The following is a 23,545-nucleotide window of genomic DNA, read 5'->3' as shown; positions in this document are numbered from 1 at the left end:
TGCTGGGAAGAGATTCCATCTCTCCCCTCCTGTTCGTGTAACATAAAGCAGGTTTCTTAAGTTTTCTCTGCGTCCGTCCTTTTCCGGGGACACAGCAGGGGTCCGTGTGCTGCTGAGAGGAAGCTGTGTGGCTTGGGAGTTCATAGAGTCGAGGTGCATAGATGACAAGGTTTTTTGGTTAGTGATTGCATGTCAGTGTTCTTTAGGTGGTGACCACGCGCTTGTCCTCTGAGGCCTCCCTCAAGGGCTCCCAGGATGAGGCCTCTTCCTCTGGCACTGTAGACCTTTATCTCTCACTAATCCCACTGCCATAGTTTATCTTTGCCCTTCCTTTTAAAGACTTGGAAAGCAAGGGCCCCTGTCCTGGACTCTTTGTGTGTTGTCTTTTCTTCCTTCCCCTAGATAGTGACCAGAACAAGGAGCAGGAAAACAGCACTAGGCTTAGATGGTGAAGGGTTTAAGTCAATAAAAATATGTTGACATCTTCTTTGGCCCAGACCATAAACTGGGCCGGGCTGGGTGGAGGAACATAGCTCCAAGAAGGGGTTGGTCCTTTCCCAGGAGAAACCATAGCCTGGTAAGTAACGACTGTAGAGGGAGGGAAGGACACAGGAGACCTGAGCTGAGAGATTCTATCAAGGTAGAAAGGATGCTATAGAGAGATGTTCAGGTTCTCCATGGCAGACGATGCTGTGGAGAAAAGACATAGATTCCAGTCACCAAGTCTTTGTTCCTATAAGCTGGAAAGGAGCATTCTTCTCTATTTTTTAAATGCTTATTATGTGTGTATATCCATGAGTGAGTTTGTGCACACTCATGCAGATACCCACAGGGGCCAGAAGAGAGCAGAGGATACCCTGCAGCTAGAGCCAAATGAAGTTGTGAATTGCCTGATTTGGGTGCTGGGAACCAAATTTGGGTCCTCATGCAACGAGCAATTACTGTCCTTACTGCCTAAGCCATCTCTCCAGCCTAATTCTTTCCTGGCTTTGTTTGTTTGTTTTGTTTTGTTTTGTTTGACAGAGTTTCTTTTTGTAGCCCTAGCTATCCTGGAACTCTGTGTAGACCAGGCTGGCCTCAAACTCAGAGATCCCATTGTCTCTGCCTCCCAGGTGTGGGGATTAAAGGCATGTGCCACTGCACCCAGCTCTCTTTCCTGTTTCAAAAGGAGACACTATTCGTTGGTGAAGATGGGTCCTAGGCTAGTGGAGGCTTTGGCAGTAGAGGACCTGGAAAGCAGGCTCCTCCCCGCCCCCATCATCTACCAGACTGGAGTTTCATAAGCACACAGCTGTTGTCACAGTCACTGGGGAGATTGAGGAAGGAGGTCAGCCCAGAATCTAGAGACCAACCTAGGCAATACATGACACCCCCACTGACAGGAAGGGGCTGGGGGGGGGTAGGGAGGGGCTCTAGCCTGGACTATCTCCTGCTTTTGCATGGTCCTTAGACAGTTCAGAAGGGGCAGCTGAATGCCTGTTTGTGTGGATGGCTGAGTGAGAAGTATTCTCAAAAGCCCAGAGAGGGATGCAGAGCCTGCCTACGGCCCTAGCAGCACTCAAGAAGGGGTTGGCTATGGGTCCTACTCATTGGATTTGATCTGAGGCTGAATTTCACTTAGGTCAGTGGTCAGGGTCAGGATAAAAGAAGGGCGGAAGAACTGAGGGACAGGTGACCAGTGGCCAGGGACCCAAGCTTTTCACAGATCTTTTGCGTACCTGGGACAGACAGGTGCTTGTGAGGTTTGGCCCAGTGGTCTCCAGAGTTTAGGATGACTGGCAAAGCTGGGAGAAGCAGTGTTCATATGTAGGGGGAGGGAGAGGGGAAGGCTGGAAGCAGAGGCGTTAAGATTGGGCCAAAGTAGCGCTCTCTTGGGTTAACCGCCCCTCCCCCTTCCCAGAAGCCCTGTGTCATTCAGGTACTGGTGTAGATCTGCGAGCTCCAGGACCTGTAACAGGGCTAAAAGTCTGTGGGTGTGCAGGAGGTGTTTGCCCGCTTTAAATGACAATCTGCGCGTGAATCAGAGCTGAGACCCCCGAGACCCACTGTAGGTTCTCAAGCAAGGGTGGCCCAAAAGTTCAAGGCAGAAACTGAAAAAGGCAAAGACCAGCTCTGGCTATGAGATGAAAGGACCAGCCTGCCCTCGCTTCGCGGGATCACTGTCCCCTGCAGCTAGAGGGACAGGGCTGGGCCAGCAGAGGGGCGGGGCCGGGCACGTGGCCTGGGGCCCGCCTCTCTGGCACGTGACCCGCCCAGGGCAGGGGAAGGGCTGGGGTGGGGCGGAGCCGCAAACCCTAGGCGGCCAGCGGGACAGACTGGCGGTGGAGCGATTGACAGGCGCCAGCGCAGCTCTGGGGTCCTGGCAGAGTTGGCGGCGCGCGTGGACCCGGCTGCGGCAACGCAGAGAGTGGAGGCGCCGGGATGTGGAGCGGGTAGGTGCCCGCACGCCAGTGGCTCTGCGCTCGGTCTGGGCCGCGCTGGCCTCCTGGGGTGGGAGAACAGGGGGGTTCATCTCTGTTGTTTGTACCCCATTTGGGAGATGATCTGTACTCAGCCCTGCCTGCAGTGGAGGGGTGCTTTGTAGCTTGAGAACACGCTGCAGCCTGGGAGCTGAAAGGACCTTGGCGGGACCGATCTGAGTTGCCCCAGGGTGGGAAGGGTGGCAGCGCCAACTCCTCCTAGCTCCAGTGGCGCGCATGAGAAAAAGTGGTGGTGGTGAGATGAGTGATGGTAAATCTGGGCCACACATTTGAAGGAGGGGACAGCCATGAACTCTGAGGGAGCAGTGCAATTGAGAAAGCTAGATCTGTCTCTCCAAGGTCCCTGGCCAGGTGACTGGAACCTTTTGGTTCCAGATATGAGGTGGGTGGTACTTTCCCTCAGTCTGGAGGGGCATAGTACAGACCATGAGTTCTCTGTGGTCTTTTCCACCCCTCACCCCCACTTCCATCTGTTAGGGCCATTGGTTCTTAAGGCTGACTCTTGTTCTTGGCCAATCTAATAGGAGACCCTGCGCTGTGTTCACAGAGGTTGAAGTCCTTTCTTGAATTTAGCAAATGCCTTTTCCTCCCTGGGCAGCAAAGACTAGGTCTTGGGGAGTGTTCCTTCTAAAGACCGTTCCAGAATAGGAAGGAGGAAAGCCCCTGGGGGAGGGGAACAGGTGAGATCTATTTACTCTCATGGATCCCAGCTGAGTTTGGGCAGAAGCACTAGGAAGAAATGGGGCTCCAACCCCAACTAGGGCACCAAACCTGGGCTCCCGTGAGGTGTGGACAGGCTTGGATCTTTTAGATGGAGCGTAAGCCAGCCTGTGTTTGTTGGAATTTTGCTCCAGGGAAAGAGTCTAGCTAAGCCTGCGAAGTGTTTTTGGGTGGGTTCCTGGTGCCCGAAGAGGTTGAAGCAATGCTCTTTGGGAATGCATATCCTTAGGGTTGTGTATTTGAGGAGCAACCTGTTCTAAAGGCAGTTGTGAGCCTTTATGCTGAGTGGACTGATGCAATTTCTGCATGACCCTCAGGGTGCCGCTCCCTTTCTCTGGAGATGGGGACAGCTTGAACACTGAGAGTGTGAGTGTGTTGTTCCGTTTCTCTCCACTGTATTCCCTTGAGACAGGGTCTCTCTTACTGGAACCCTGGAGCTTGTTGTTTAATTAAGTTAGTGTGCCAATACCCCCAGTGATTCTCATGCTCCCATGTCCCCTCACAGTACTGAGCTTGCAGGTGTATGTGGCCACTCTGGGATCTGAACCCAGGTCCTCATGCTTATGCAGAAAGCACTCTTAACCACTGAGCCAGCTCTGAAGCGCTTGGCCAAAGGAATCAGAGTTTGAGCTTCTAGACTGCACTGAGGACGTAGGGACCATGGAGCACTCCACTAGGTTTCTAGGGGTTGACTTTCTGCTGAAAGATGAACTGAGCTATGGTGTTTATGGCAGGGTCCTAAAAGGGGATGAGCAGAAGTGACTGGACCCTGTAGGAGCCAGGAATAAAATCCTTAGGATTCCCAAGAAGAGACGGATGACCTGTCTCTTCATTTTCGAAGTAGTGGGATTTCAGGCGTGTGCCACAGTGTCTGGTTTATGCAGTGCTGGGATGGAATCCAGAGCTTTGTGTGTGCTGGGCAAGTACTCCAGCAACTGAGCTGTATCTTCAGCCTTAGTCCCATTTTGTTTGGCTTTACTTTTTGGACACAGGTTCTTGCCATATAGACTAGGCTAACCTGGAACTATCTATCTATTTATCTATCTATCTATCTATCTATCTATCTATCTATCTATCTATTTATTTATTTATTTAGAGTCAGGGATTCTCTGTGTAACCTTGGCTGTCCTGGACTCACTTTGTAGACCAGGCTGGTTTTGATCTCACAGCAATCTACCTACCTCTGCCTCTCCAGTGTTGGGACTAAAGGCGTGTGTCACCATGCCTGGCCCTGGAACTCTTTTTAAATAAATTTTTATTTGTGTGGAGTGTGTGTGTGTGTTTGTAAGATGAGTAAGGGAGCACTTGTGTTTCCAAATACATGTTGAAGGAAGAGGATAGCTTTGTTGAGTTTTTTGTTTTTGTTTGTTGTTTTTTTGAGACAGGGTTTCTCTGTGTAGCCTTGAACTACAAGACTTGTACTCACTGTCTTGGACTCACTCTGTAGACCAGGGTCTCGCAGAGACCTGCCTGCCTCTGCCTCCCAGGGTGCTGGGACTATAGGTGTGAACCACAACGCCCAGCTTCTTTCGATTTTTATGTGGGTTCTAGGGATCAAACAGGCCCTCAAGGTTATCCAGCAAGCCCCTTTCCTCACTTAGCCATCTCACTGGCCCTCGCCTAGAATTCTTGATTCTCTTGCCTTAGTCTCCTGGGTGCTGCACCACTATGCCTAGCTGTCTAACCTCACTTTTAGGGACTCCATGTTCTTCACCACACATCCCAGACTAGGCTTCCCTTCCTCTATTTCCTGTAGTTCCATAGGCCTGTGGTCCTGGGGGCCAAGCCCAGTCTAGATGATGGAGTGAGGATGTTATTTTGAGAGTTTGAATCTGGGTTCTGCACTGGTTCTGTCCCATTGAGCAGCCACATAACTTTGGTGTGACCTGCTGGTCTCAGTTTCCCCACTTGTTGGATGGGAGGAACCATACATATCTCTAGGGAAGGCCAAGAAAAAAGTTAAGTTGTTACGATCACCCAGCCTTCCAGGTGTTAAGGGCCATGCCTTTGCCCCAAGCCAGTGACTAGGCAGTTCCCCAGTTGGAGATGTCTAGGCTCTGCAGTCTTGGGCGAGTCACTTAACTGTTCCGGGCCTTCACTGCACTAAGAGCTCCTGCCGTGAAACCTAAGTCACAGGGGACTGAGAGCCCTAGGATCAGGCAGATGGTCTCCCCATTCCCCCCACTCCCTGGCCCTTCAGCAGATGGAACTGTCTTGCCTGCTTCTCCTTACCCAGCACTTTTGTGTCTAGGATCAGACCAGACCCTCGGTAGAGCTCTGCCCTGCCAGGCCTCGGAACTGGATGTACACTCAGTAACCCTTGGGAAACCAGGAAGGGAGGCTACAAAGTGAAATAGGAGGGGAAAGGGGACGCCATGGTGGCTCCTGGAATCTTCTTGCACCTATGGGAGGATCGGGATGTGGCACTCACTACACACACATGTTACATGTCAGATGTCGTGTGTGTGTGTGTGTGTGTGTGTGTGTGTGTGTGTGTGTGTGTGTCTAACCTCACTTTTAGGGACTCCATGTTCTTCACCACACATCCCAGACTGGGCTTCCCTTCCTCTATTTCCCGTAGTTCCATAGGCCTGTGGTCCTGGGGGCCAAGCCGAGTCTAGATGATGGAGTGAGGATGTTATTTTGAGAGTTTGAGAGTGTGTATGTGTGTGTGTGAAATCTTGGACTATATATACAGGGAGACCTCAGAAGCCTGTACCAGCAGAACCTGAAACTCTCTCATCTAGGCCTGGCCTGGTTCTTTTCTTGGTGGAGAGATGGGGTTGAATCCTCTCCTGGCCTGGCCTTGGGGGCAGTGGCATGGAGAATCTGGCCGGGCCATCTACTTAGTCTCTTGATCTCCCTCTAGGGCCTGCTGCTGTTCCTGCAACATCCCCTGCCTCTGCCCCACTCCCCTCCATCGGTGGCCTAGGCCCATTCTGTCTTTTGCCTGTTCCTTGTGCTTCCTTGCCTTGGCTCATTGGATTCTGACTGGACTCCAGACTCTGCCACCAGAGACACAAGATGTATCTCTGCCACCCCAAGCCCAGGCTTGGGTGCTGGCTGTTCCCACTGGTACCTCCCAACAGCTGTCACTGTCCTGCCTTTTCCCTTTAGCTACCCACAGCACCCTGTACTTCCCAAAAGCCTGAGCCACCCCCTTTCGCTTCCCTGAAGACCCCTTCCCACTTCCTCATTCCCATTCCACTATTCTCATTCACCTTTCCCTTGGTTTTAAATTAGCTTAGTTAATCAATTACTATACTGCATATTTTACCTGCCTTCCTACCCGACTCCTGCTCTACCCCTGCCCATGCCCATGGTTTCCCCTACAGTGCTTTGTCTGTGTGTCCCCTCTCAGCTCAGTCCTGCCAGGCAGGCAAGGAAGCCCTTGGCATCACCCTTCAGCACTCCTCCCTTACTGCCTCCAACTTCCTCAAACCCCATCTGCATCCTGCCTCACTTCTCTGAAACCTCCATTCTTTCCCGCTCCTGGGGGCGAGTCACATGCTGTTTGTGCTGTGCCTGCAGTCCGGGCTCAGTCCCCATCCTACCACCTTGCTGTGTGGTCCCAGCCACTCCACCAACCCTGTGTCATTCCTGGGTGCTTTGTCATTAAAGTTAGACCGACGAATCTCACCAGAGTACTGTCATGACATCCACGGTGCTTGAAGTGGTGGGCTGGGCTGAACCTGAACCGGGAACCTGGAAACCAACCCTGTGGACCTGTTGGTCTGGGCTTTTCCTGGCACCTTGTTGCCGCCTGGGTCTCATATGTCTGTCATTCTTAGTCTCCTGAATAAGTCTGAATCTAGCTCCTGAACCGTGTCAGTGCCCTCCTGAGAGTTCCAGGCATGGGATGTACCCTCCCAGCCCCGCCCTTCTCCTGTCCCAGAGCTGTGCTCAGGGCCCCCTCTGCTGTTTATTTAGTGAACCATTGTGGCCTGAAAAAGAGAAAAGATTCTTAATTGTAGAAATAGCTGCAGAGGGCCATGCCCATTTGCTGAGGAGCCCAGAGCAGGCCAGTTTGTCCAGGCTAGGAGAGGTAGAAGCCCTCTCAGAGGGCTGAGAGGGATCCTATTTAGCTCTGACCAGGAATTCCTGACCCAAGGGTTTTTGAGTGTCTGAGTGACAGGCCAGATTTCAGGACTCCTCCTTCAGTTATGCTTTGAGGGTAGGGACAAAAGTTTCTGCTGCCTCTGCAGGACAGGCATGGTGGACTGAAGATTGTAGCCACTGCACTGTGTTTCCTGGGGAAGTGACCCAGGAGAGCACTTCCTGTATGTGGGGGCCCTAGGCTCCTAAGCCAGCTTTGAGCTGGGGGATGCTGACCACCCCATATGTGTCCAACCTTGACTTTTAGTATCTCTCAGCCCTAGAAGATTGATTCCCATCCTATAGTATACTCCTCACAAGAGACTATTATTTCCCCAGAGCCTGGACTGAGGAGGTGCAAGGATTGTGAGTCCCCTGCCTACCAGAGGCCTCACACGCAGGTTTTGAGGCTGGAGTCTGTGGAGGGTCAGAGAGCCTGGCTCAGTTTCCTCCTTTCTCTGAACTTTATGGATCACCAGAACTGGCCTTGAAGCTGGGAAGTGAGAGGGAAGAGGATCTGCAGACTGGAGTCCCTGCCACGTTCACACTATGTCCTTCTTCCCCTTCCACCTCTGCCATCCCTTGCCAGGATGGGAGTGCCTGTAGGTTCAGCTTCAGGACCCAGAATCAGGACAGGCATTTTGGGCATCTCCGCCTGGTTAGGACTGATACCTATTCATCTGGCACTATGTAACAAGTGACTTCCTGTTTGATTTTGATAGCATCCCTCTGCCTGATGGTTTCTTTATGAATCTATGGGGAAAGCAGATTCCAGGAATCCCAGGGCAAAGCCTGGCCATGATCTTGGTCACAGTTTCCTCCTTATTCTCTCCCTAGGCCATCACTCTAGACAGGGTGTTTTCTGTGGCTTAGCCAATTTGAGCTGGGACTGGGTAAGGCTTCCCTGCTCTAACTCATAAAAAGCCTACTGAGTTCCCCTAGTTCCAGAAACCTTTGCTCATGAAGCTTCTGTGCTGATTGTAATGCTCACCCCATACCAGACCACTTGGCTAGATGCTGGGAGCTCTTCTGAAGACTGGCTGCCTGTCTCCACACTACCCCTGGCCAGCTGTGGGACCGCCATGGAAGTCCCCTCCTCTCTGAGCTTGCATCCCTATCTCTAGTATGGAGGAAAGACTACAGTTACTGTGTAAAGAGTATTTAAAACTCCAGTCTGGGACTGGAGAGATAGAGCTCAATCATTAAGAGCATTTGTAAATTTTAAAAAAGCGTCGGGCTATATAATGTTTATTATTAGCCATAAGATTATAATGGCGGTATTATCTAACCCGCTATCACAAATAATAAGACACAGACACCTGTTAGATTTTATAATTGCCTTATTTATCTTGGGCAGGGCAGATATTTCACCTAAGCTGACTCAATAATTGTTAGGAAACATGCACCTGTGCACCTGTGGAGGTTACACGCGGGTTCACAAATCACACCACAAGATCGGTTCCACGTGGGAGGTTTATTAGGGGAAGGGGGAGAAAGGGGTCGCAGAGAGACAAGACAGAAGAGAGAGAGAGAGAGAGAGAGAGAGAGTAAGAGAGTAAGGAAGAGAGGAAAGGAGGGCTCCAGTTCTCTTATAGGGTGACCCAGGGCATGCGCAGTTAGTTCCAGGTGGTCTGGGTGTCTTCACAAATGCCTGATAACTGGTCTGTCAGGTCCCTTGGGGCTGCCTGTAGAAGTGCCTGCTTACTGATCCCAACAATAATAAGACACCTTGCTGTCTCCCAGCCCCCATCCAATGCCATCCACCTTAATCCTCCTCATCTGGTGTACTTTCCATACATAATTCCATGGTACTTGCTTGTATTTTTCATCTGGGCCTTTTCTCATCGTTATTCGAGTCTTTCCTCTTGACCTATGTGGTTTCTTCTCCATGCTAACCCATCATGGCATCCTTCTCCTTCCTCTCTTCCCATCTGTCTGCTGTGATTCTCTTGTCCTCAAAAGTCTGCCCCATTCTGCCCTGCCCAGGTAAAGGCCTTTAATCAACCAATCAGTTAAATATCTTAGGCATGTTTACAAAACAAGGATAGGTTTAAGTGAGAATGTGCTCTTCTGAGCAGGGACAAGATCTTGGGCGCCAGTAATTAACATTAGAATACATAGCACCAGGCCAACCCTAACAATTCCCCTTTTCTGTCTAAATAAAGCACCAGGCCAGTCCCCAACAAGTTCTAATAGAGGACCCAAGTTCCCAGAACCCAAATGAGGGATCTCATGGCTGCTTGTTACTCTAGTTCCAGGGGATCTGATGCTTTCTTCTGGCCCCTGTGAGTACCAACACATATGACATACATGAATAGACACATACATATACATGCAGGTGAATACAAATACACACACACGCACACGCACACAGCCAGGAGCTGGCTTGGTCTGCTCTGCAAACATGAGAACCTGGGCTTGAGCCAGGTGTGGTGGCACACACTCTCATAATCATGGTCCTGGGAAAACAGAGGCAGGAGAACCCCTGAGGCTCCTTGTCCAGTCATTCTAAGCAAACTGCAAATCCCAGGGCAGAGTTCTCATTCCATACAGCTGCCACAGCACTGTTAGGGGGCTCAGACCTCAAGGGCCCTGTGCCAACAAGCCTCTTCCCCCATGAATGGTATTGGAGAAATCTGTTTGCCTCACACACTGGTGGAATGGTGAATCTCTGCCCTTACCTTATGTTCAGTGAGGCTAAGTCCTTGCCAAGCAGGGCCCAGTTCCAGGAGCCTCAAGGCCACATGTTGGGCCTGTTCCAGAGCAGAGAAAAGGCTGGGCTGGGCAGTGGCCAGGGTCATGTTAAAGCAGTTGGCAGTGGGCTCAGTGCTTATAGTCTTTGAGATCTCACTCTCTTTGAGTTACTCACAGGGAAACTGAGGCTCAGAGGTTCTTTGGTGAACTTCTCAGGATCTTGAGTTCAAGAGAAAGGGACAGTCCCCAGCATTTTCTGTCAAGTATTTTAAGACCCAGTCCCATTGGCCTTGTGTTCTTCCAGTGCAGGCTTGGCTGAGCCCCTCCCCCTCACTTCCCCACTGTTATCAGCCAGCCCAGCCCCCCCCCCCCCCAGCCCGCCAAGCCACTGCTGCTCTGAGGTTGCTGGCTCAGGAGCCCCAGATTTTGCTGAGCAAGCAAATCCAGAGGCGCTGTCTCTGCACAAACAGCCACTGGCTGGACCTTCCTCTCTTTCCTCTCCAGGGTCTGCTTTCTAGGGGGGACTGTAGCTTGGAAGTGGGGGCTGGTTAAGTGTATTACCCCAAGTGTGTCCAGGGGCTTCAGCTCTGGCAAGCTCAGGGTCCTGAGGCTTCCAGAAGAGGGAACGTTTGTCTGGAGACACAGAAGGCCAGGGAGAGCTGAATTTTGCTCCTCACAAAATCCAGGGTTGACAGGAAATGGATCTGTGGTGCTTGGGCTATTTGCAGACTCTTCCTGCTTGCTGAGGCCTGACGCTTCCTCTCTGGCCCGCCTTTGTGGACTTCTATCATATTGACATTTTCACTAACGATACCATGTTATTGATAACGTTCGATTTGTTTTAACTATGTCTATGAAGGCTCCCATTTAACTGCCTCTTCTGAGGCAAGATTTTCTGCCCATCCCCTTCCAACTCTTGGGAGTGACAGTCACTCCCAAGACACATACATATGCACGGGAATACAAATACAAATCTTAAAGGCACACACATAGACACACGCACAAGTACCTGCTACATACCATATCTCTACCCACCACGTAAGAGTAGAGACTTATTCTAAGCACCGATACATTCATACTCATCTGTCTGCTTGACAAATATGAGTTGAGTTTGGACCTAGAACTCCTCACCTGCTGCATACCAAGCACTGCCCTGTACCCTAGGTTGGGGATGGTGGATAACAAAGATGCATGAGTCCTGCCTTGGCCACTAAGAGAGTTCGTGCTTGGCCATTCTGCCCTTGTGACAGTCAGTTACAGCTGGTAGTGGCTCTATTTTACAGATGGACAGACTGAGGCTCGTGTGACAGGTATGTGGCCCAGGGTCGGTACCTGGGCTCAGTTCTGCAGGTCCTGAGGCCCCAGCCTGTGTGTGCTGATGCCCTTGTTTGCCTTGCAGCCCACCCCAACAAGACGAGGGCCTCCCTGTGGGCCTCTCTGCTGTTTCAGTCCCCTGGAAAAACCTGGACCCTGGCAAAGGTAACAGGGAGCCCCCTGGAGGCCTGGTAGAAGCCTCTGCTTCCCGGGAGGAGACCCAGGGTGAGGGACACTCGGCAGCCGCCCCACTGGACGTGTCACGCCTGCGCAGCTCTTCCATGGAGATCCGAGAGAAAGGCTCAGAGTTCCTGAAGGAAGAGCTATACAAAGCCCAGAAGGTAGGTACTCCAGGGTAGGGTTGGGGGCTGAGGAAGAGCAACCAGACTTAGTTGAGCCCAGATATCTGTGGAAGGAAGGAAGAGGGGTCATCACTTGGCAAGGTTGCATGCCAGGCCCAGGCTGGAGCCCTGGGAACTCAAAGGAAGAGGGGCTTACCCTGGGGCTTCAAGCATGCTAGGCATGCACTCCACCACTGAAGCCTCAGAAGTCTAAAATGATTTTCACATATCTTGACTTAGCCAGAAATCTGCCTCCAGCTCTGATGGGCTACCAGGCTAGGGTTTTAATCTTGTGCGTTGGGGCTAACGTACCACAAAATGTCAGACACCTGGTGAAGCGAGCTGGTGGCTTGGAGCCTCACAGCAGTGGCTGGGGAAATGGAGCCTGGTTAGGGTGGAATGACAGACAGCCTCCTGTCTGCACCCAGGAGCTGAAGCTGAAGGATGAGGAGTGTGAACGGCTTTGCAAGGTTCGTGCACAGCTGGAGCAGGAGCTGGAGGAGCTGACAGCCAGCCTGTTTGAGGTGCGCTGGGCAGCCTGGGAGTGGGTGGCCCAGGTGTGCAGTATCTTGTAACCACTCATGCAGAGCTGCCCCGCCTTCTAGGAAGCCCACAAGATGGTCCGGGAAGCCAACATGAAGCAGGCAGCATCAGAAAAGCAGTTGAAGGAGGCTTGGGGCAAGGTGAGACCCATCCCTGTGTGCCTAAGCCAGCCCAAGGTTTTTTGTCACAGTCCTTGCTGGAGAGTACTGCCCTCAGCTAGCAAGGGCATGCAACAGGTCGCTCACAGACCAACCAGACATCAGGAACAGAAGGACACAGATCTGGGACACGCAGGGAGGGTCTGAAATTAAGTAGCCCAGGGCACCGGACTCCATCAGTGCTCCTGCTGGAAATTTTTCTAGGACCCTGTAGAGTGCAAGAGGACCCTGGGTGTCGTCCTGCCTCCAAGGCAGAACATGGGCCATGGCTGTAGAACAAAGGCAAGCAGCTTCCTTGCTTAGAGCGCTTACCAATCAGTAAAAGTGAAGCTGGGCTGTTCTTGGCTTCTGGGGAATCTCCAAACACTCCCTAGTAGGAACTCCAGGAAGTTCCCAGATGCCTGCCTCCAGCAGAGTCTCACACCTCAACCGGAGGCAGGCCATATCTCCTCTCAGCCTTGGTTTCCCTGTCTAAAGAATAGAAGTCTTAGAGGTTGTTCCAAGGGTGAGGGGATGGGCTAGATACTGCTGGGGATACTTGGCTGCCAGGCCATGGTAGCCATGGTGACATTAACCCCACGTTGGGGTTGACGGTCATCTTGTCTGGGCCAGATCGACATGCTCCAGGCAGAGGTGACAGCCTTGAAGACACTGGTCATCACATCCACACCAGCCTCTCCCAACCGTGAGCTCCACCCACAGCTGCTGAGTCCCACCAAGGCCGGACCCCGAAAGGGCCACTCACGCCATAAGAGCACCAGCAGTTCCCTCTGCCCTGTTGTGTGCCCCACTGCAGGGCGTATCCCCACCCCAGACAAAGAAGGCAAGGAGGTGAGGCACAGGCCATAGTGAGCTCACAATGGGGAGGGGTGAGCATGCTTAACCAGCCAAGTCAGCATCCCGGAAGAGCCATCCTGACCCCTCCTGTGGGAGCCTACTCATCTTTCTCCTCTCTGGGCTTCAGGGTCCCTTGAACTGTGAAGGCTGGGCAGGCTTTTTTTATTCCAAGCAGACTCTTAGGACCTGAAGGTCCTCTCTCAGGAAGCCTCTTCAGAGATATATTTCTTGTGGTAAGAGTGACGGACAGAGCCTTTAATCCCAGCACTCAGGAGGCAGAGGTAGATGTATCTTTGTGAGTTCAAGGCCAGCCTGGTCTACAAAGAGAGTCCAAGACAGCCATGGCTATACAGAAAAACCCTGTTGGGGTGGGGGTGGGGGGAAGGAGACAGATGCCACTGGACTTCTAGAGGGGGGGATACCTGATGTTTGTGACTACAGTCTTGAGGTCTAAGACTACACTATGACACATATTCTATGGTCTGAGCAGTGGTACTGAGGCAAGTAGACATTAGAAAATGTCTCTCTCCTGCCTCAGCAGGGAAAAGAGGGAAGGAGGCTTGGCCAGACTGGACTGACATGACCACAGGCTGTTAGGTAGCTGTTAGTACTTCTGTTACCTCACACGCCACATTCCCTGCCTCCCTCGGGGGGGGGGGGGGAGGGCAGAACTGTGGGGATACTAAAAAGCCAGTTTAGGCTGTTTTGGATGAACACCAGGGAGACGTGGGGTGAGATTCAGCTTCCTGAGGTTCTTGCTCAAGCCTATCTTAGCTCAGAACTCTCTTCATCTGTCTCCTAAGCTTTTAGGGAAGATGTGCAAACAAAGCCCTCTGGGTCCCCTTCTGAATACTGAGCTTCCCATTGGACACTGACATCTCCTCCTTCCTCCTGTCTGTCTCTGTATGTCTGTCTGTCCATCCGTCCACCCATTCCCCTGGCCCAGCCTGGGCTACCCCCTCTACTCTCCTTGCTCCTGTGCGTGATCCCCAGCAAGGCCATCCACCTCACCTACGAGCCGACCTGGCAGCTCCCATCTGGGGAGCCGCCCACGACCCCCAACTCCGATACCTCTCTCTCCTTTTCCCGACAGGTAATGGCTCCCTTCGGGGCCGCCCCACATCCCTCCTCTGGGCTTCACTCACTGCATGCAGCCCAGGGGAGGTCATTGTTGCCTCCTCCAGTGGTCAGCAGGGAAACCTGTGAAATGTTCTCTCCTCCATGCATGTACCTCTATGTGTAGACCTGTGGGTCCTGTTCTTGGTGGTTCTTCCAAAAGGAGTCAGTAGCAGCATTCAGGCCAAGGCCCTGGATCCAAGTCTGTAATTTTGCAGTGCCAAGAAACTTAATGTACACCCAGATACAAACTGTGTTGTTCCAAATTCTTTGGTGCAAAGGGCAAACAGGACCTCCTCTTCCCCTGGACTCTGCTCCCCTGCATGGCTGCTGAGGACAGGCCTGACAGCCCACTGAGCCCCGACCCTGCATCTTCCTGCTCTCCTCTCTGCCAGCTCTGCCTTCACTGAGGTACTTACCCTCATCCTTGACTGCCCTTACTTGGCAACTCTTTCTTGCAGGTGGATACAACCCTGTTTGCAGAGTTCCAGGCTTGGAGGGCGTCACCTACCCTGGATAAGAACTGCCCCTTCCTGGAAAGGGTATACCGGGAGGATGTGGGCCCCTGCCTCGACTTTACAGTGCAGGAGGTGAGGTGGGCCAAGGGTGGCCAGCTGGGGACCCAGCCCGTTGGTTCCAGTCACCCAGCGTCTCACTGCTCTACCTTGATGTGCTACAGCTCTCATCTCTGGTGCGGGCTGCTGTGGAGGACAACACGCTCACCATCGAGCCTGTGGCTTCACAGACTCTGCCCACTGTGAAGGTCCCCACTGTTGACTGTAACAACACCAAGTAAGCTGGCATCCTGGACCCCCTCCTGCCCCCATGGGAAGGTCCAACATGGAGCCTCAGGGAGCACCCTAGGGAACTGGGACATGAGCCTGAGTCTTGGAGCTCCTAGATGGGATATAGAGCCTCAGGGTGGATAGGGACTGTAACATTCAGGGTGACTGTTTCCCAGGGTTCATGACCTAGCCTAGGACTCCCAAGAGATGGACATGGGACTGGGGATATAGCTTAGTAAAAGCATTGACCATCATGCACAAAGCCATGGGATCTGTCCCCAGCACCATGTAAAACCAAGTGTGGTGGGATACACCTATGATCCCAGCACTTGGGAGGTAGAGGCAGGAAGATCACTCTTGGCTACAGAGTAAGTTCAAGACAAGCCTGGGCTACATAAAACCCTACTTAAAACAAACAAACAAACAAACAAACAAAGAAAAAAACTGCAAGAGAGGAATCATCACCACTGTCCTGATTTAGGACCAGGAAGTATCTTTGACAAAGATTCCTGATGCCAGTGTCTTTTCTGGCTGGAGTCATCATTGCTCCCTTCCCCTCCTCTTCTGCCCCATGGAGATATTGGGCTCCGATTGGCATATAAGTGATTGCTAGTGGCTGGCTCTATGTCCTGCCAATATGTTACTAACAGCCTTGGCATCTTATCTTGCATGCTGCTCAGCCAGCACTGAGCAGGGGTAGCAGCAGAGCTTAGCAGTCAAGGTGGACTGAGGAACAGGCAGGTTTTCCCCATTGACATTCCAGAGCTGGCTAGGTGGGGTTCCATAGCTGGCTGGCTGGTTCCACAAGGGAAGCCTGGCCACACAGAAGGAACATCTGAGCCAGCTTTACAGGCAGAGGGAACAGAATGAATGAAGGTCAGGGAAGCTAGAGTGTGAAATACCTCAGAACAGGCCATAGCCATGGAGCTGGGAGCTGGGACTGAGTGTGTGTGTGTGTGTGTGTGTGTGTGTGTGTGTGTGGTGGTGGTGGTGGTGGTGGTGGTGGTGGTGGTGGGGAGCTAGAGTATAAAGAGCCTCTGCAACTTACTAGGCTGGTTTATTGGGGGTCATCAGCAGATGCTCCCTTAAAAGAGAGGGAGGCCCATTCAACTTCACAGTGAAGGAAAAGGTAACACCGTCTTTTTACCTGGCATTCTGTAATTATTTCCTGGGCAATATGGAAGCCATGGGGAAAGATGGTGGGTTCTGTATGGCCTTTGGAGAAGCTCCTGGCTGTAACACTGAGAAGAAAGGGTAAGAGAAAGGGAGAGTGGTTGGAAAGCACTGAGGGAATCTAGGTAACAGGGATGATGTAGGCTGGGGACATGGTGACCAGATACAGATGTCGGGGAAGGAGCCCAGTAGAGTTTGTCATGGAGGCAGGGACTAGTGGAGGAACAAGATTTGGGAGGGGAAGTCTGGAGGATGAGCTCTCAGGACAACTGCCACCTAATGTGCATGTAGCTGAAGGTGCTAAGTGGGTTTCCCAGGCCTGGCTGAGGAGAAAGGTGACACGCAAGGGGATTTTTAGTGAGGCCTGGTGGGCAGAGGATGAAAAAAACCTGTGGGGCTGTGGGAGTCAGACCAGAGTTCAGTTAGGGAAAGAGGTGATCCTCCATAAAGTCCCAAGTAATAGGGGTAGATGGGATGATGGTGTGTGTGCGGTTTTAGAGGCTGCAGAGGGTGTGGCCTTGGTATACCTGGGGTGGGGTTGTCCAAGCTCCCCTGCCTATGTGGAGAAAGGAGCAGGGTCTGGGGTTGTACTTAAGGTCTATCCTGAGGACACTTGCCTTATCCCACATCTTTGTTTGGCCCAGGGCTCTTGGGGAAGCTGGGAGGGAAGAGGAGGCCACGCCCTACTTCCTGCCTGGCTGCTATGCTCACTCTCCGAGCATCCTCTAGCTAGCACATGTTCATGCCTCTGAGCGTCATTCAGCCCTTATACTTCCTCTGTTTCCTCCAGCACGTGTGCCCTGAGTGGACTGTCCCGTACCTGCCACCATCGGATCCGCCTCGGGGACTCTAAGAGTCACTATTACATCTCACCATCATCCCGGGCCAGGGTAAGTCTTCCTTCACACATGTCAGCTGGTTTCTTTGGGACCAGAGGGGCTGAACTCTTCACCTCTGGCCAGGAAGCACGGCCTAGACAACTCTCAGAGGTGCAGAGACTGTCCCAGACCATAGCCAGGCCAAGCGTCTTGTTATCTTCTTGGTTATGTGACAGATGACCATAAGTATACGGATAATATGCTGGGTTTTTTTTTTTTTCAGTGTCTCTCACAACCCATTTGTAGTGCAACTAAAGATAACCTTGAACCTCTTGACTCTATTTCCCAAGTGCTAGAATTATAGGCATGCTCCACCATGCCTAGTTTTGTTACCATGCTAGAGACTGAACCCAGAGCTTTGTGCATGGTAGGCAAGCAGTCTACCAGTTGAGATACATCCCCATCCAAAAGGTAATACACTTTTTTTTTTTTTTTAAAAAGTCAGGGTCTTATGTAGTCCTGACTGTTCTAAAACTAGCTATAGAGACCAGGCTTGAGTTCAGAGAATCTGCCTGCGTCTGCCCCCTGAGTGCTGGGGCTAAAGGCGTGAACCACTATATCATGCATTCATACACTCGCAGCATCTTGCCTTTTTCTGGGGCCAGAACCTTGGACACTGACTCACCATGCAAGCTCAGCTCAGGGACCCACCAGCCTGCAATTAGAGCTCAGCTCTGCTGGATTCCTTTCTAAGTTCAGGGCCCTTTCCAAGCACCTGCAGCTGTTGGTAGAATTCCAAGTGTTTTCAGGACTGAGGTCCTTGATGGTCCTTGTAGGCCAGGGGCACCACATGGCCTTTAAAATCAAGGCTGAAGTGTACTCCAGGGCCATGCAGCTTAGATGTGAAGTCTTTGGACTGAATTGTTTGTGGTTCCTACTTTGAATCTACAGGCTGCCCAGAGCCTCGTTGTGTGGCCTCGAGTCCCCTTTATCCCTTTCTAGCCCAACCCACTGGGCAACAGGAGGGTCCATGCTGGCCATCCTTGTGCCTTGCAAAATTATATGTGGGACTTACTTTTATTTGTGACCTTGATGTCTGGTTCTGCTGGGAAAAGCTGTGTAGTGGAAGAGACCAGAGCTGAGGAGGGTCTGATGGTATGGTATGTGATCCTTGGTCAGAGAGACTGATGGACACAGCCTTTGGGGAGAAACTCTACCACTCTGCCACTCCATGCTCAGGAGCCCCTTGTGGTCCCCAGGCATCTGAGTTGTGCCAACCCTCTCTCCCACGCCCTAGTCTTGTTTCCCCTTCCTAGTACCAGGCTCAGCCATACATGGCTGATGTTCTGTGCTTTTTCATACCACCCCGCCTTTGGCAGCCTTCCCCACAATTCCAGCTCCCTGCACCTTCTCTGGCCTCCTGGCAAGTTCTGTTCCCTAGAGTCTCTCTCACTCACCAGTCTCTGGGTGTCTTACACATAGGGCTTCCCTGCTCAAGAACCCCCAGCTGCCTCCTCTCATCTTGGCTCCTTCTCTAGATACAGAGCCTACACGGACATTGCTGGAATGTCTCAATGGAGCAAGAAGCAGGATTAGGTCAGGGAGAGGAGGCAAACCAAGACTGGGCTTAGCTTTGGCTAGATCTGGAGAGAGTTCTGAGCACAGAGATGTCCCTGTTTCAGCCAAAGAGCTAGCCTGTGTTCCCACCACAAAATGGGCACTGTGGGCTCAGTGTAGCCTAAACTCGCAAAAGCTTGGGAGATGGGGCAAGGCCTAGGCCTCTGGGCCTCTAGGCAGGATACCAACAGAGCCTCCTCTCTATAAGAGTCTTTGGGGTTGTGCCTGCACCAATGAAGGATCACCAGAGCTTGGCAGAGAACAGGCCTCTCTAGCTATCCTTGGTCTTCAAGCTTAGGGACCAAGGCAGCTCAGGAAAGCGATTCTAATTCCTGCAATTACACAAGACACCTAGTTTTTGTCTGGTGGACCCAGACAGACCTCCTAGCACCGGCGGAGCAGGTCCAGAGAGGACTGAGATTAGCTGCTGGTACAGGCTGCCTGATTTCATCTGTCAGCTTGGCCGCTTCCTAACTCCACAGCTGACAGTCCTTATCACTGGTAAAGTGGGCATGGTGTATCTGTGTCTCACCTGCTTCACAGCTTCCAGGCAGTAGCAGCAGTTATTCTTAGCAGCTGGGGCAATCTTGCTACTGTTAATTACACCTTGGAAGCCCCATTCTAGCAGAGTCAGAGAGCAACCCCTGGTTCTGCTTACTGGGGTAGGGTCCACACTGGCTTTTGGAGGGGACCCTAGAGTATGGGGAATCTGTGGGTCCCACCCTCTCCATTCTGCCCACAGATCACTGCAGTATGCAACTTCTTCACCTACATTCGCTACATCCAGCAAGGCCTGGTTCGGCAGGATGGTGAGTGCCCCCTAGTGGCCTTTTCAGGGATGGTGACCAAGGGAGGGAGAAAGTCTACCTGTCAGCGTCAGCACAGGCCAAGCGCCTAGAGTCTCTCCAGTAGAAGTCTAGCAAAAGGGAGCATTGCAGGTTAATAAACTGTCCCAGATCCTCCTTGGTGCTGGGTTCTGCCTCACTGGGGCAGCAGACCTGGTGCCTTCCACATATCTGGGTCATGCTGCTTTTTCTTCTGCCTTGAAATCTTTGTTTTTTTTTCTTTCTTTCTTTGTTTCGAGACAGGGTTTCTCTGTGTAGTCTTCGCTGTCCTGGACTAACTTTGTAGACTAGGTTGGCCTCAAACTCACAGTGATCCTCCTGCCTCTGTCTCCCAGAGTGCTGAGATTACAAGTGTGCACCACTGCACCCGGCTCTGCCTTGAAATCTTTTGGTCCAACAAAGACAGCATTCCTGTTACTAGCTGTGACATTCAAGGTTCTTGATGACGTGTCTCTCTCCTGTGACCCTTGCCTACTTTTTCATGTCCACCAGAGCATGGCTTCCCTGCCTCCTGAGTCCTTGCTTAAAGGGTCCTTCTCCAGACACAGGGACTGATGCTCTGGGCCCTGCTCACTGCTATGGGTCAAGGTGGGGGAACATTTGCAACCAGAGATATGGAGTTCTAAGCCTGTTATGAAAACAACTGTATGGCAGAGAGTGCATGCATGTCTGACCAGGATGAGGAGGTTCCCAGAGCTCTGCCCCAAACCAGAGAAGGCCAGGGTAGTTGCCTAAAGTGACCATGAACTGTCCTCTCTGTCTGCAGCTGAGCCAATGTTCTGGGAAATAATGAGGCTGCGGAAGGGGATGTCACTAGCCAAGCTTGGCTTCTTCCCCCAGGAGGCCTAGGGCATGGCCCCAGGCCTGAAGTAGGCTCTGAGCTAGAGCAAACATCTGCCTTGGGACAGACAGACAAGAAATCCTGGAGCCAACTCTGAGCCAGAAGATGAAGGACAGAGAAACAGCCAGGCTGTAGAGACAGTACTGAGTTAATACCATCCATCCCACCTGGGACAGACAGAAGGACAGCCTGGCTTGGACTTCATGAGATGACCCTCTTGCACACTGGGCTCTGTAGCCACCAAGAGGATCTCAAGAAAGCACCAAAGACCAAGGAGCTTGGAGCCATACTGAGGAGAGGCTAAGCCTCAGGGAGGGGACACTTGAGCAGGCCCCTCCACAAGTCCCTGATGCTTACCAACGCTGTTCTAGGAGGCTGGATCTCCCCCATAGCTTCTAAGTCCTGGATCACTGGCACCCCCTTGTGGCCAACTCTCACTCTGTTCCCAAGTGGCCTCATTAGACTGCCCCAGTGGTAAGGCAGGTGTCTCCAGTCTGAACAAGGTGGAGGGATAATTGCCCCAAAGTGCTCTAAAGATGAGTTCAAGACCCTTCTTTCATTCCTCTACATAGAGGCCTCCCTCTCCCTGGCCCTCCCTCCCCACTTCAACCCTATCTCCAGGAGGCCCGGTTCCTAAAATTACAGAGGTCTGTGCCACCAGGGAAGCCTCAGGATGTATCCTGGGCAGCCATCCAGACGGCAGGGGCCCTGTGATTGGGCTGGATGGAGTGGGCAGGCCATGCAGGACCTGGACCCTGCTGTACCCATCACAGCCCACTTGGGAACTGGGCTTGGGGGATCCAACCTGGACATATCCCTTACCACGCCCCTATTTCCTTCAAGTGGAATGTAACACGACCTCTATTTAATAAAGGAAGGCTTTGTTGGTAGGGGCTAGGCAGCAGTGGCCTTCACTCCTGCTCCCTGGGGCTCTGGCCAGGGCTTGGGCATCTGAAGGAATGAAATCAAATCCTTTCCTGACTGGCCTCGTGCTTGGGATTAACCCCAAATCCTGAAGCCACCCCCACTGCTGCCACCACTTACTTGCTGTTGGGAAGACTACTGGAGTTGAGGAATGAGTTTGCCACTCTGAGAGTTCAGCTCTGACCTGTGAAACCCCTAGCCCTCAGAGATGACCCCAGGTCTGCTAGAAGCCTGGTAGTCAAGGCATCTAGGCTTCCTGGGGCTTGACAGGACAGTTCAGAATTGGCTGGTGCTACCTCCCTTAGGACTGTGGGAACTACAGAATTGCTGGGCATGGCAGACACAAGGGGAAAGAGGTGGGGTGACCTCAGAGGAGGAATGAGAGGACGTCTTGTGGTTCCTGCCCCTGCCCCCTGTGGGGCTTTGTGCTTTCTTGGGAGGACGGTACATCATATTCTGGGGTTGGTTGTTGGTAGCCTACAGGCACTTCTCAATTGGCCTGAGGCCCAGATACAATTCAGATGGTAGATCAGCTGGGGGCTATCCAGAGCTCTGTCAAGGTCCTCTGCCTTCACATGTTCTCCGGCCAGTAGCTTGTTCCCAGGACTCTTCTGCCTCTGCTGCACCTCTGTGTTCTCACATGCCCTCCCCCTGCTCCATTATGATTAGAATCTAGAATCCTTCGCTATATCCCTATCCCGCACAGACACCAGGTCACTGACCAGACCCCTGTCATATCCACTCATTCACTAACCAATACTCGGGTCTCCCCTGTGCTTGGCATTGGCAATAATAAATATACCAGCAATACATCCAGGTTACTGGATGGAGGAAAGTAAAAGACAAAGGATGTCAGGGAAGGGAGGACTTGGTGTACCATACAGGTTCTCCATGGCATCCTCTAACTATGTCAACCCTTGCTCATCTGGGGACAAGGGAGGATGAAAACCTAAGCACTGGATTTAATCTGTCCCTAACTTCTGTGTTTGGGGCCCAGCCTCATGCAGGACCACAGGAACACCAGGAGAACACCCCAGAAGCCCATGGAGGACCCTACTCCCCTGATTGACTTGTCCTGCTTCTACAAAGCATTGACCGTGAACAGACCCCAGGTGGGGCCATCAACACAGCCACACCCTGCTAGCAGCAGTTAATAGCTAAGCACTAGTCATAGTTCCCAGCCCTCTCTGTGAATCCATTATTTCAGCCTCTTAGCAACGTAAAAACATGCCATTATCCCTCATGTAAATGGAGAGAGGTATTGGAGAACATAAAGAGGTCCTGAGGTCGTGTTTTATTTACCCCAGTGGTAGAGGCTCCCCTAGCAAGCACAGGTCCTGGGTTCAGTCTCCTGCTCCAGAAAAAGAAAGAGAAAGAAAGAAAGGTGTTGCAAAGACCTAAGTCTCTGGGATCCAAAGTATTAACCCACCTCTAAGTTTGTTTGTTTTTTGTTTTGTTGTTGTTCTGGGCCTGGATTTGATTTTGGTTTTGCCTTTTTGAGATGGGGTTTCTTCATGTAACAGCCTTGGCTATCCTGGACTTACTTTCTAGACCAGGCTGACCTCAAACTCAGAGATCTACCTGCCTCTGCCTCTGAGTGCTGGGATTAAAGGTGTGTGCTACCATGCTCAGCTGGTGGGTTTTGTTTTGTTTCTTAATACTAAAAACTCAAAGTGTGCTGCGGTTCTTTGCCTTTTTAATTGATACAGAAGGCTAGGGGTATAGATCAGTGGTAAAGTGCTCAATTCAAGGCCTGGAGTTTGATCTTCAGAACCATACATACAAAAGAAACAAAAAACAAACAAAAAAACAGACTGAGACAGGCCTGGAACTTGAACCTGGGTTTCCTATACTATATCCTGGGAAGTAGCTCAGGGCTTTGACTCTTGAAAGCTGACTGGGGAGGTCATCTGCTATCAGCCACACAGTTCTTCAATTTTCTAGATAACCCACTTGGGTTTTTTTGAATACTTGGCACATAGGGATCATTTGAGGCCTCCTTGGCCGGCCATGAGTCTGGCCTCTAGGCATGGAGGCATTGAACCCGACTAATCACGTTTACCTGGTGAAGCACCCTGAGATATCTCACTTTACCATCTGCCAAACCTGCCCTGATTTGAATCCTGCCAGGGCCATAACCTTGGAGCAAGTGGCTTTTCTCATTTATGTGTTGGAATGATGATTTTTTTCCCTCCCACAATCTTCCCTCATTCATTTCATGCATTGTGGGCATTCATTTGGTGC

At 51.8% G+C, this 23,545-nt stretch overlaps 1 protein-coding gene across 5 annotated transcripts; it reads left to right on the top strand.

Annotated features, from left to right (window-relative positions):
- Nucleotides 1-2,318: 2,318 nt before the first annotated feature.
- On the top strand, nucleotides 2,319-23,539 carry Rab3il1 (RAB3A interacting protein like 1). 5 transcript variants are annotated; one of them, XM_055614112.1, is made up of 11 exons: nucleotides 2,319-2,432; nucleotides 11,389-11,644; nucleotides 12,073-12,168; nucleotides 12,250-12,327; nucleotides 12,958-13,176; nucleotides 14,129-14,275; nucleotides 14,760-14,888; nucleotides 14,978-15,090; nucleotides 17,047-17,146; nucleotides 19,434-19,500; nucleotides 20,303-22,375. In XM_055614112.1, exons 1-11 carry the CDS (start codon nucleotides 2,422-2,424, stop codon nucleotides 20,383-20,385), a joined length of 1,299 nt encoding a protein of 432 aa, XP_055470087.1. In that variant the 5' UTR covers nucleotides 2,319-2,421; the 3' UTR covers nucleotides 20,386-22,375. The 5 variants fall into 5 exon arrangements, with proteins under 5 accessions (XP_055470087.1, XP_055470084.1, XP_055470083.1 ...); XM_055614109.1 differs by lacking the exon at nucleotides 14,129-14,275 and having other exon boundaries at nucleotides 22,299-23,539; XM_055614108.1 differs by lacking the exon at nucleotides 14,129-14,275.
- The last annotated feature ends 6 nt before the right edge of the window (nucleotides 23,540-23,545 follow it).

The sequence above is a fragment of the Psammomys obesus genome, unplaced genomic scaffold, assembly GCF_907164565.1.
Source record: "Psammomys obesus unplaced genomic scaffold, mPsaObe1.curated_primary_1811, whole genome shotgun sequence".
NCBI lineage: Eukaryota > Metazoa > Chordata > Mammalia > Rodentia > Muridae > Psammomys > Psammomys obesus.
Note: the sequence above shows the minus strand (reverse complement) of the source record. Positions and strands in the feature narration are given on the sequence as shown.

Excerpts from the sequence above, each read along its gene's own strand:
- Rab3il1 (XM_055614112.1), top strand. Across the intron at positions 14,889-14,977 it reads TCGACTTTACAGTGCAGGAG|CTCTCATCTCTGGTGCGGGC; the intron begins GTGAGGTGGGCC and ends GATGTGCTACAG. Across the intron at positions 17,147-19,433 it reads CACCATCATCCCGGGCCAGG|ATCACTGCAGTATGCAACTT; the intron begins GTAAGTCTTCCT and ends TTCTGCCCACAG.